The 13,758-nt window shown below is 40.1% G+C and overlaps 1 protein-coding gene across 1 annotated transcript; it reads right to left on the bottom strand.

The window, feature by feature from the left end:
- Nucleotides 1-7,464: 7,464 nt before the first annotated feature.
- LOC115572066 (gastrotropin) lies at nt 7,465-8,940 on the bottom strand. Its single transcript, XM_030401854.1, has 4 exons — nt 8,781-8,940; nt 8,490-8,665; nt 8,315-8,404; nt 7,465-7,606 (listed from the first exon to the last, which is right to left on the bottom strand). The coding sequence occupies exons 1-4, from the start codon at nt 8,845-8,847 to the stop codon at nt 7,556-7,558; spliced, it is 384 nt and encodes a 127-aa protein (XP_030257714.1). The 5' UTR covers nt 8,848-8,940; the 3' UTR covers nt 7,465-7,555.
- Between the last annotated feature and the right edge of the window lie 4,818 nt (nt 8,941-13,758).

Here is a 13,758-nt window from a genome sequence, read left to right on the forward strand (position 1 = left end):
TCGCCGTTGCCGTGTCTTTTGATTTTTTTATTCACGTGCACATACCTTGAAAGGCTAGCCGGGTGCTTTAGAGTTCAAATTAAAAATAAAATACATAAATAAGTAAATAAGTAAATAATTTTTAAAAAAGAAGAAGAAAGGGAAAAATAAAATAATAAATAAATAGATAGTTCAGACAGTGGCTTCAGGGAAAAACTTTTCATAATGACTCAGTAAGGTATTACTTTTTTTGTTACTTAACAAAATCAGAGATTTAAGCAAAGAGCTCAGTTCCAGGAGAAAAGGAGCAAATTTAGGTAGTGATTTTGCTCATTTTTGTTTGTGAATAAAACATTTTGCATAGGATAACAAAGTTCGTCGTGTGTTCAAGAGCATTATCTTCTGGGTTAACATAGCAAATAACACGTTTAAGGGTAAGAGAATGGACAGAGAGCAGCATAAAAAAAATGAAATTCAACATCACTCCAAAACTTTTGAGATATATCACAATAAAAAAACAGATGTGGAGCCTTTATTTGTTTTTGCCTCCATGCTTAGCACATTGATGACGCATGCGGCGGTGCGACTCTGTGGCGGCTGGCGTTGCCAGTGTTGTGTCCGTTCAGGACGAATTAATCTGTGTTCGTTTGGTAATGCCTCACTGCATGTTTGGTATGCAGCTGTTTCTGTCTGAAATAGTTAAGTTTCGTTTTGATTGAAAGTAAAGCGAGTTACACAAACCTCTCGTCCAGCGTCCTTTCTAGACACAACAGCCAGATAGGGTGTTTTTCCGCTACATCAAAGCCTGTTCACGATGTGTTTTAGCCGGTTTTCGCCTGGAAGGCTTGATGGAAATCTGGCACTCTCTTGAACGAAGTTAAACTGTGAGAACGCGCCGTTCACAAACGCCAGAATGAACGCATTCACTATGACGTTCATCAGGCAGAAATACAGTGCGTTCAGTTCACGTTCGCCCAAAATATGAACGAGTTCATGAACGATCGTTCATTGAACTGCTGATATTAGAGGGGCAGTTTTGCTATTATTTATTTGTTTTATAATCAAAAACTTGCTTATTAGTGCCTCTTGTAGTTAAAGGAGGAAAATACCCCCACTACAACTACGATTCTTACCAAGTGATTATTTCCATTTTGCGATTTATATTGATTTGTGTGGATATTATTGGCTTTTCTCAGGTATAATACATTTTATGAACTGTGTAAGAATGGGAAAGAAAAAAAATCTCCTAAATGCGGACATGAATTTTCCCGCTGGTGGTGGAGTGCATCATCACAGAACAAAAGAAATGAAATAGCAATAGCACAGCGAGAGAGAAGCAAGGGCTTCTTTGTCTCAGACTATAGCTATAGGCTGAAAATGTATGCAATTAATACTAAATTGAGCTGTGAACACAACTCCGGCTTTCTTCTCCATCCAGTTGGACTAACCACCTTTCACCAAGACCGGAGAACTTCAAGCAAATTGTCAGTGTTACCATGGTTATCACAGGTAATTCCAGGTTATTAATGCCTAATGTGCCAATCACACTGTGGTATGTCACCCCTTCATTATCCTACCCAGATTATTTTCTCTCTATCCTTTTCTTGTTTTATTATTGTTCACAATCCCTCACTCATCCCCACCGATTCACTTTCCCTTATGTCTCTCTGTGTTTATTCAGGGTGTTCTTAAAGCACTGTGATTTGAGCTGCTGTGATTGAAATTGGAGATGGGGGGAGATAGAGGTAGTTCAGTGATTGCAGAAAGGAAACCAAAGTTTTTTTTCTTCTGTTTTTTAAGAACATGAAAGAAAAGACAAACAAACAAGCAGTTCTGGGTCCATTTCATAACGTCATTTACAGTCGAGTAGCTGACAGAGAGGAAACTGCTGCCAGCACAGAATTTGATTCTGTGTTCTGAAAGCCAGTGATAGAGCATTTGGTGAAATGAACAGAAACTCAGAGCACAGGTTTCATGTTGTGACAGAGTAAATCTTGTCGATATCTTGACTTTACTGGATGCAGCACAAGTCGAGTAATTTCGGAGAGTTACAGAATTTCTAGAACTCTAGGAGATGTCTCTTTTTTCAGTTATCTAAAATGTGACAAAGACCCACATGAAGTATAATTAAATTACTGTCAAATTGTATGATGAACTGTTTATGAGTTATTTCCAAAATAACTGTTGTACTTGTGCTACTACGATTGTATTTTGACGCTCATTCTCCAATAGCTGGTGTTGCCTTAGGCAATAATGATTTACTTTTGTCAAAAATCCTTCACATTTATTTATTTTCTTTGTTAACCAGGCAAAATGAATGAATGAATGAATAGCCTTGTTGGTGTATTACCCACTGTAATGTCTAATTAAACAAAACAAAAGTAATGTCAATTAAAACAATTCTGAACAGACCAACATGGCTGCCAAATTATCCAGTTCCCATCCTGTCGAGCATCCGTGGGACGTGCTGGAGCGAGATTGGTATATATATATATATATATATATATATATATATATATATATATATATACATATATATATATATATATATACATATATATATATATATATATATATATATATATATATATATATATATATGTATAAGCAGGGAAAAGGATTTATGTTTATATTCAGTGCCAAAGACGGAAGTGGTTTGAGTGAAACTGTTATGCACGCAGCTGCTTGTCCCCAGGCTCCAGTGTGATCCGGTCAATGTAAATGTTGTGCAAAACCATGGATAGGTTTAAACTCAGTGATTATCTATGTTACTACTGTACGTTTGTTTAGGTTGAACTTTCCATGTCTCTCTCGTCACAAGGCTGTGCTTATGTTAGGCACAAAAATACACTTGTTGAGAGTTAGGAAAACATCTTAGTTTGGCCCAAAATACCTGTTTTGGTTGACACGATCACAGTTGGAGATGGACCGACTTCCCATGATTAAAGCTGGTGTAGGTCATCTCAAGTTGGAACGATTCTGAGGTCTCGCAGGTAATAGCACCACCCTCCCTTCTACCTCCTGGTATGAACAATGGCTAATGAGTATATAATGTAAACGTGATGTTCCACATTTGGTCAAATATGGACATATCTGGGGACTGCAGAAACGGTAACTGCTAACATTATATCCTGGGGCCAGGACTTAAACTTAACCTGCATGTCTTTGGACTGCTGAAGGACAGTCGACACTTCGAGGAAACCCAGCAGGCAGACAAACTCAGAGGCCGTCCACACGAAAACGCTCTTTTGCGAAAAATGCACATGTTCTGCATCGTTTTGGCCGGTGATATATATATATATATATATATATATATATATATATATATATATATATATATGTATAAGCAGGGAAAAGGATTTATGTTTATATTCAGTGCCAAAGACGGAAGTGGTTTGAGTGAAACTGTTATGCACGCAGCTGCTTGTCCCCAGGCTCCAGTGTGATCCGGTCAATGTAAATGTTGTGCAAAACCATGGATACGTTTAAACTCAGTGATTATCTATGTTACAACTGTACGTTTGTTTAGGTTGAACTTTCCATGTCTCTCTCGTCACAAGGCTGTGCTTATGTTAGGCACAAAAATACACTTGTTGAGAGTTAGGAAAACATCTTAGTTTGGCCCAAAATACCTGTTTTGGTTGACACGATCACAGTTGGAGATGGACCGACTTCCCATGATTAAAGCTGGTGTAGGTCATCTCAAGTTGGAACGATTCTGAGGTCTCGCAGGTAATAGCACCACCCTCCCTTCTACCTCCTGGTATGAACAATGGCTAATGAGTATATAATGTAAACGTGATGTTCCACATTTGGTCAAATATGGACATATCTGGGGACTGCAGAAACGGTAACTGCTAACATTATATCCTGGGGCCAGGACTTAAACTTAACCTGCATGTCTTTGGACTGCTGAAGGACAGTCGACACTTCGAGGAAACCCAGCAGGCAGACAAACTCAGAGGCCGTCCACACGAAAACGCTCTTTTGCGAAAAATGCACATGTTCTGCATCGTTTTGGCCTGCGAATTTCAGGCGCCACCTATAGAATATGAACTACAGCGTTTTCGATCGTTTTCAGTGGATCTGTATGGACGCAAATGTTCTTGAAACGATGCCGAGGACGAAAGCCTTCAGTGGATTTGGTTAGGTGGATAGCTGTGTGGTAATAGTCACCTCGAATTAACAAATAGTTTTTGTAAATATAATGCAATATGCAGTATCACTGAAGTAAAATTACAAACAGACATGACAAACAGAGTATGGTGTGTCTATAGAGCACTTTCAAGTAGCACTGGGACGTAAAAAGCAGTTTATGTGGAATGGCAGCTCATGTTATAGATCGGCTCCAAGTGTGCTTGAAGGTGACCGATTAAAAGAACAGAAAGAGAAACACAACAAGGAGACGTTAACAAGCAATTTCTCCCCACTTCTGGTTGCCTAGATGGAGACCAATCAGAAAGAGGCAGAATGGCCAATCAGAAACAGTAGCCTTGGAAATAGCCAATTAGGCCTGTTTGTCTGTGAGCACAAAGGAAATGATATTGCAGAGTGATTGCGCCAGTGCTGAGCTACACAAACACGCTCAAATGACACCTTGCTTGTTGCCTTCCAACCCTAATTTTCCAGGAGCCCACGATCTTGATTGCATCGGTGCCGGCAAGAGAGGACATCTCATTATTACACCAAAACAATCGCCACCTCAGAGGCAAAAAACGGAGATTTTGTTTTCATTAGGGAGCCATTGAGTCACCAGCTCTTAAGTCAAGGCCAGCACACAGGCACAGGCACACACAAACACACACACACACACACACTGAGGCTCTAGTCTGGCAATTTTATTCAAAAGATTTGTACCTTACTCCAGTCCACTTAATGAAGCTGTAAATTTAGAGACATGAGAGCCTTTACAGTGCTCCTCTGAGAGCTGCCACAATGATCCTGGGACTGAGCTGGTTAATTAACTGATTATTTGCTTGGCTGGAAGCCACAGAGAAATGGGGTAGATGTGGAGTGAGACAAGATGGGGAGAAAAAAACAGAGGACATGAGGGGAGAGGACAGAGGAGAATGGAAGTACAGAGTCAGATAAAGGAAAAAGGGACCGCAGAGGAGAATCAGGGAGAAGGTGAAAGGAAAGTACGCAGGGAGAAAGGAGCGAGATGAATTAAAGAGGAGGTACACAGAAAATGAAAGTGGGAAAGAGAAGGACAAGAGATGATGACAAGTGGAAAATATTTTATGCTCTCAGTAATTGGCAAAAAAGAATTAAGTAAAGACATTAAATGAACAACATAATATGCAGTGAGTAAGAACACCATTTTAATCTCAAGTGCTGCTGCAATATAGCTTCCATCCACCAGTGGCAGCACTGAGTCCACTGCAGCACAGCAGCACTCAGACTGAGGAAGATGTCCTGTGCCATATTTAATCTCACGTGGTTTGAATTAATTGTATTGATTTGAATGGATGGAAAAGGCCTTTCATCATCAAAGTAAATCACCCACATGAAAACTCCCCCCCCCCCCATTTTACATTATCTAAGAGAAAAGGAATATTTTTGTGATGAAATGAAACCCCCCAGCCCCTTAAAATTAGGCTTTATAAATAACACAAGTTAATAAAAAGTTAAATTAATCATCAAGCGACACAAAATGTACGCTTTAAGTCAACGATATGGGATGTTCTTGTAGCTCGCAATTTTAAAATACTTCTCCTAAATAAAGGTTTCCCTAAAATGTGAAGGTTTTGAAGATTGATTTAATCATGTTCAAACGTCATCGAACTCTGCAAAGACAGAAAGACGGGGGTTCACAAATTGATGTCAAATGGTCCTGGCTGTTTGATGATGTCACACATCATTTAGTATGACATCATTTTATGGGCAGCAATTTTCTCAGCTGACTTGCCATCTCCAGAATCCTTGTGTAGCATGACTGACCAGGATCAGGCTTAATTTAGACCTGATACCTAGATCTCCAGGGAATACTGGTCCGCCATTTGATTTATGCATTGTACTCTTCAGCGATGACGCCATTTCTGCAGCGACAAATACGAACTGATCACACTTTCACTGACAGTGGATGAACGGATGACGGGGTCAATGCTCACACACCTCCAACAGATGAGAGATGAGGGTTGCCTGCGTGAAAATGCATTCTGGAGACGCACTCTCAGAATAGTGACATTGAAATGATGTCAAATCGTAACACCTCTGCAAAATGTGCATGAAATAACTGTGCACCTATTAAAGTCCAGGTGACTTTACTTGCTAGTTTATATGTTCATAAACGGCTGACCTTGCTTTGCATGATTTCTTGCATTGTAAACAGATGATAGAAAAAACTGAAACATATAACATTTTAAAAGTGGAAGACACCTTCAGAAGGTTTTCTGTTCAAACAGCTGATAAGAGCAGAGCCCAGTCATTGTGGCTTTGGTTTTGCAGGTGAAACGACGTCCAGCTGTCTATTCAGATTTAGAAAACATTTATTTTAATGAGACGTTGACAGGTTTTCCTGGAAGTAGTCCTTCAGTAAAAGCTGATCAAAGCAGTTTAAAAGTACAAAAAAAGAAAACCCTTCCATGAATTACAGTATTATTGCATGAATTTGCAGTATTGGTGACTCATTAACGTCCACCTACAACCTGCATTTGTAATATAGCTGACAAAGATCCAGATAGTTGTCATCCTCTCTGTGATGGTCTTTTAATAATGACATCAAACATCTTTTGGCAAACTGCATGGCCACTGCCGGTCTGTGATGGAAAACATGTGTACGTGTTGATGCTAATGAGGCTCAAACAGTGTCCAAGGAACAGAGGTAAGTGGGTACTCAGCTGAAATGAGTATTAAGCAGAGTTAAAGTACCCTAAATGAGTACAAAGTAAAGTATCATCTAAGTAAGATGTTTCAGCACCCATACTTGTGTTGAAGGGGAAATCCCGATTGGGTAGCTGACTGAAGTTAATGAATTATAAAAGTTTTTTAACAAGTAAAAAGAAAAAAATAAGTTCTGTAAATAGTTCTCTTAAGATCAAACACATTGATTTCTGAGACTCTGTGTGTGTAAATACAGTAGTTTGTGATAATTGATAACTATGGCAACTTCTGGTTAGATCGTGTAGCTGGTTGAGGAGATACAAATACGTCCCTAAGCTGGAACCTTTGTAAAGCCTTTTCATAGAGCTAATAGGTTATATCATTTGAGTTAAGCATATTTCCAAGAGTCAAAAACATTTCCATCTTGTGCTGCCTCATCTGCTGCCAAACCCTGCAAAGCTCAATCCACCGACTCTCTTGTTGAAGCTGTTGCATTAATCAAAAGCCTTCCCCTGATTGTTGTATAAACTCTTCTATTCTCCAAAAAAGCAGACCCTGACTTTGCTATGTCTAAAGTTCGCACATTATCCTGTAAAGCATGGCACCACAGTGGGATGAACACAAGCACGCACATGCACACCGGAATGGAGACGGAAACATAGGTTCATGTTGGTATCATGCTCTTTTATTCATTGCAGTAGCTGCAGTTCTGAGGTCGTGTTGTAACTGTAAGAGGTCTAAGGTCAGTGAACATTTACAGCTTCTTGCTGGTTCTCTTCAGCACCACAGAGCCGGCTTTGGAGGTCTAGGGAGAGAGACGGAGAAAAAAGGGAAATATTAAAGCGAGGAATATGTTATATCAGTGCCTTTTGTTACTTCCCTATCACAAGTGTAAGAAAAATGTAAATGGAAGATGGAAGACATCCCCGACAATTTCTCTGATAATAATTATAAGCATTTTCGCTTGTGACCGATATACCTCTACAGTAGAAGACAGTCATTAGCCATGCTGAAACATATATTTTTACAACTTCAACTACAAAATGCACTAAAAACGACGTCTCTTAACCATCATCATATGACATTTTTAATCTATGTTTACACTTAAGAAAATCAAACACACACTATTAAACACTTTTCCATTATAATAAACATCTTTGACTTCCTTTGAATACTTTGCCATTTCCCTTTGACGTATAAGTTGATTCTTGAAAGCGTCTCAAAGAAGAAGGAATGGAGCCACATGGAAATGCAAATATGTAAGACTTAGAGAGTCATCTCCCACTGACTGCGGTTTGAAAAGGTTAAATATGAGTCTGCGGGGTTGCTTGTTAAGATGCAATCATTTCCTCTACTCTACGTTTGAGACTGTTTCTCTCGTTAGCATATGCCTATCCCCGGCTGCAGAAATATAACATTAATGACTCTAACGATCCCTGCAGGGTGTCGAGTATAATAACTGCTGTCATTGCGTTCGCTCCTCAGCAGTAAAAGCCTCAGTGAGTCTGTTTACCTCCACGAGCTTGCCGCCGCAGATCTCGGAAGTGTGGTGGTAGTTGGGGAAGGTCACGCACAGCTTGCCGCCCTCCATCTGCACAGTGGCCTGAAAAGTGCACATTTTATAACCACACAGGGAACCAGGGTACACTCGTCTTTGCTTTCAGCTCTTGATGGTTTTCCTATCTCACCTTGAACTTCTTTCCTCCGATGGTCTCCATGTCGCACTCCTTTCCGACGGTGAAGTTGTTGGTGACCTTGGCGTTGGTGGGGTAGATCTGGGTCCAGGAGAAGGTATTGCCGTCCTGGGTGACCTCCGTGATCAGCTTGTAGTCACGGCCCTTCTCAATGACGTCATCGGGGATGCCTGGAGCGGGGGGGGAAAAAGAAGAGAGTGAGGTTATGATGGCACAGATTAGTCCAGAAAATCCAAGAGGGGAGAGAAGTCAAATGTGCTGGGCGTCGGATGGAGTATGTCTCACCGAGCAGCTTGCAGAAGGCATCATATCCCTCCTGGGTCTCAGTTTCCCATCTTCCAGCGAAGGCCATTTTGGTGGTGTTGGTGGGTGGAGGTGTGAGTGCAGAGATGCTGAGGCAAGCCGAGGGAAGAGCAAAGGTACTGAGACTGAGTCTGTTCCCTGTTTATATACTGTGCACCTCTCGCCACCTCCCTCATCTGCATGTGATGACACAAGAGAGCAATTACACCTGGAGATGATGAGTACAATGGCCTACGAGGGAGAGGGCATTAACCTGCATAAACGGGCGTTTATGGAGTTCCCCAGCAGTGAGTAAAGTGCTGACTGTTCGTCAGGGCATGCTGGTAGCTCACCTCCAGGTCAATGAACCCTCCCGCAGCGGCTTTATGGTCGCGCCCTCCACTTTTACTGCCGCAGGGTCTGGAATCAAATAAAAAGCTTTGTTTTAAAATACAATCCGTCTATTTGAAGTTGTTTGTTATCTTACGTCGTGAATGGTGTGACCTGTAAAAAGGATTATCATATACTCATTCAAGGTCTTTACTCAGAGGATGGGGTTGAAAGACCTCCAGAATGAAACCTGATATGAGTCATTTCAGAGCTTTATAGCTGAATTGTTTGTGTAAGGGGACACAAATAGACACAAGTAAGGAGCCTAAAAGTCAATCATGTCCACTGCGTGTCAGTTTGCTTTCAAGGATTTGATGATTTGCACCACTTAGACAGTATAACAATGTGACTCATGCATTGCAGTGTCTTCTTGTGACCCTGTCTGGTAGAGTTTAACAGTTTAGCAATATGTATCATTTTTGTGTTCCTAAATAAAGTTGCGTGTGAAGGATAAGGCTGGCGGCATTCCGTAGTTTTGTTGTCGTCTGCAAATCCTTTCTCCCAGCCTGTCTCTGGTAATCGTTCACGATCCCACTGCTTCATATTGAAGACATGAATCCTTAAGAACTCACAGAATTGTTGACACTAAGACAGAATCACAACCAACAGTACTGGAGAAGCACTTTGCGCAGTGCAACAGTGTGGCTCATTGATGTGTCTGTAATATTCTTGACGCACACATCACCTGAGGCCTGGTGGCCAGGTCATATCATTGCAATGGGGGTATAGTGAATGCAGTGGTGGAAGCAGCTATCAGATCCTTTACTTAGATAACAGAACTAACACCACACTGTTAAAACACTCCACTACAAGCATTCAAAACCAAATTATAATTAGTAAAATATACATTAAGTTTGAAAAGTAGAAGTCACTGAGCAGTAAAATGTTGCAGTGTATCTATATATGTATCTATTATTACTGCTTCATTCATGTGTATCATACATTTTACTGCTGTAGATGTATAAGGCTGTGCTAATTTAACTACCTTATATGCTGTTTGGTATTCTAATGTACAGCAATGCATCAATTTGCATAAGATCATCATATGTTGTGGCTTTGAGGGACCATCAATCTCCAACATGTCAACTTTTCACGAGCTCAGAAAAACGACCTGTTTTCAGTTGTGCGACAGCATACTTTCCAGCTGATCCAAGAAGGGAGTATTCGTCTATTTAAGTAGGAGCATTTTCTCAACCCATAAAGTATTGGGCTCCAAACAGGTTTGGAGATGCACAGGCTCTCCACTGGAAAGGGAGCAGAACAGTTGCAATCTAAAAGTAACTAGTAACTAAAGCTGTCTGACAAATTGTGTTGCGGTAAAAAGTTCAATATCTGCCTCTGAAATGATAAGAGGTAGAAGAATAAAGTTGTGCAAAATAGAAATACTCACGTAAAGAACAAAGCAACACCTTACAATCACCAACAAATGCAATATGTAAGAAGAGTTCTGGCCGTAGATGTGTTGCAGCAAATTTAATAAAAATGGCAAACTCTGGCCAAAAAAACAGCAAAACTCCTTACATCTGCATTCTAGAAACCACAGTACATGGCCTCACTGTTACCAGAGTCACAGTCTAAAACTTGCTCATGCATGCTGGTGGCCCTAAAAGTTGTCCATTAAGGTGACTGCATGACTGAAGCACCTTGGGCTTTTAATTCTGACCAAGTGTGAATAGGTAAGAGCTTTTGATGCTGCACTTAACTTGGATCTCGCACAATACAGCCATTTTCACAGAGTACCGGTCGTGTTTCTAAACCATGAAAAGTCAACATGGCCTTGGAGCTCTTTATAGATACATAAAACATCATATTGGCCAACATCCTATAAAAGACACCCACTATCTCTATCTCACTCTTTTTTTACTGTCTCTCTCACTCACACTCACATGAAAGAGGTCAGCGCGCAGAAGTGCACAAATGCAGTTAAAAACAGAAGACACTTCTCATCAGATTTAACATGGTTACCCCAGCTTTATAGTTTTTAACACCACCGGGGTGAAAGGGTTCTGCAGCGTGACATGACATCAGGCTCGGGTTGACCTTTAGCTTTTACCCTCGGGAACATGCTTGAAGATGCAGCTATAATTTTTGGCATAATATTCAAGTCACTGTATGAACATGCTTTGTACATTTCTTCATGTGGTTTGCCAAGGTTCTATGTTTTGTGTTAACGTTCTGCAGCAATCTTAAGTAATCTTCCTTTATGTTCTACTAGAATGGTTTTAAGGGTACTGATGGTGGAATGTAACTCAGTATATTTTCTCAAGTACTGTATTGTGATTACAGTTTTTGTGATATGGTGACTACTCAATCAACTCAAGCGGATGGAAAGGTTTTTGGTCAAACCTGCTGCCTGGCTGTGAAGCTCCAGAAATATTTTGTTGACTACGAAACTTCACTCAACTTCCCATCTGCATGGAGCTGTGTAAATCATAACTGAATATTCCTTTTTGGGTGACCTATTCCTTTAATCTACCTTGCAGTATGTAAAGTAGTTACAATCAGTCTCATACATTAGTGATGTTTACACATTAAGGCATCAATTATTATGATAAAAGATAATATATTCTTTTGAAATTGGCCATTCAATAGTCATTTGCATGCATGCTTTTATTAGCAACGGAACTTTTTTAATCAGTAAATGATCTGAGTACTTGGTGAGAGTGGGAAATCAGCACCTGAAATATAATTTACTCATAATACTCATAGTCTTGTTCTGAGACGTATTTCACACAATAACAAAACACTATCTGTTTTGTGGGGTTTTTTTGCAGGCAAGCTATTAAAACAGCATAGTAAATAGCAATGTGTCAGGTTAGGCATTTCATTCTTTGATAATGAAAAAATATTCAGAAGTAGCTTAGTAAAAAATATGCATTCACCTCCATTAGCAGCTTTTGAGAATAATCAGTGTCTGTGTCAGTTTCTGTCCCAGTGTGCTGCCTGGTGGTATTTTCAAGAGGTAACTGGTGTGTACAAATAATATCCAAACAGTAAACAAATGAAAAATACCAATTAAGAAAAAAAATATGGCTATAAAGCTTCACATTTTCTCTTTCGCTGCACCCACGCATATATTTGCTTCATTTGTGCTATTGTTTGATGTCGAGAAGCTGCATTTTGTAGCTTTTGGGATTTGGAATATGTTGCATGGCTTCACAGATACAATACATTAATATGTAATACATTACTTTTATCAGACACCCAGATCTTTACTGTCTTTATGCTTTTATTTGAACATGCACTATATCCACTCAAACTCAATTTACCAAGCTTGTAGTGCAGAAATTGACCTTTATTATACACTGTAAATAATATATGAAAGCATATGTGCTTTTCTGTGAGTGCAGCTGACTTTCCATTTGCATTGATTGCTGTTCTGACAGTAAGACGATAACCCCCCCTCATTTAGATCATACTGTGATCCTATTTAGTGGTAGGCTATATCTTAAGATTATCGGTAAGTAATGACGCTGTTGTCAGGCACCAAAGCCATCAAAACTTTATCAGACTTTATGCAGAATGTCCTGGAGTTATAACATTAGCAATCACTCCGTCAGTTTGTTTGGCTTTATTTGTCTCAAGGTCAAACCAAATCCAACCGTTCACTGCAGTGAATGGTGTTCAAAGTGCAGCCGTTGAAGTTTATTGTGAAGTTGTAACCTTGTGGTTACAATTTAATAGTAGGCTGTAATTTAAACTTTTGCTGAAACGTTCCCTTTTTTACTGAGCTTAGTTCATTGAGTGTGAATCCTTCTTGACAATAAGTAACCAGGATTATGGGCCATTACGCGATGAGTCCAATCACATTGCGATGAAGTCATGCTTTACTTTTGTCTCTGTCCTTATTTTATGATAGGCATCTTTTTCCATTCATGTGTAGAAGGAGAGAAATAAACACGACCTAGCTGAGCCGACGATGACTACAGAAAACAAGAAGAGAAAATACAAGAATATGAGCAAATGAACAAGGAGTTAGCGAAGAACAAGAGAGTCGGAGGGGGGGGAGGAAGAAAAGATTCTAAAGAAAGATACATATAGATAGATTCCTTTTATCTACAGCTATAAAGAGGGGATTTGCGATGGAGGAATTAAAGGAGGGGAGGCCTTGATATGCAAATGAAGCTGCTGCTAATCAAAGCAATAAGATTAGCCTTCCAAATTGAGATGAAGAAAGGCTCCATTATCTGGGCCGAGTGTCATGTTTAATAACGCGGAACGGCATGGTAATTCACTAGTGATGCAACTGTAGCCCGTGTGTGTGCGTGTTAGCGCGCGCGCGTGTGTGTGTTTATGTGGGTGTGTGAGAGACTTGTATGCTTCTGTCTTTGTGAGAGAGTGCAAAAGAAAGAGCGAAAGAGAAAAGTATATATATATATGTAAACATGTGAAAGACAAACTGTGACTTTGTGTGTGTGTGTGCGCGTGGTGACACCTAGCTTGTGCGTGTGTGTGTGTTAGTGTATGCGTGTGTGTGTGTGTGTGTGTGTGTGTAAGGTAGAGAGTAAGAGAGGAAAGAGAGGGCGCAAACGCTAGCTCCCAAGAGAAAAGAGTGTGTATGTGTCTGTGTGTGTGGTGAGAGAGAGACAGT

The sequence above is a fragment of the Sparus aurata genome, chromosome 21 (genome assembly GCF_900880675.1).
Source record: "Sparus aurata chromosome 21, fSpaAur1.1, whole genome shotgun sequence".
NCBI lineage: Eukaryota > Metazoa > Chordata > Actinopteri > Spariformes > Sparidae > Sparus > Sparus aurata.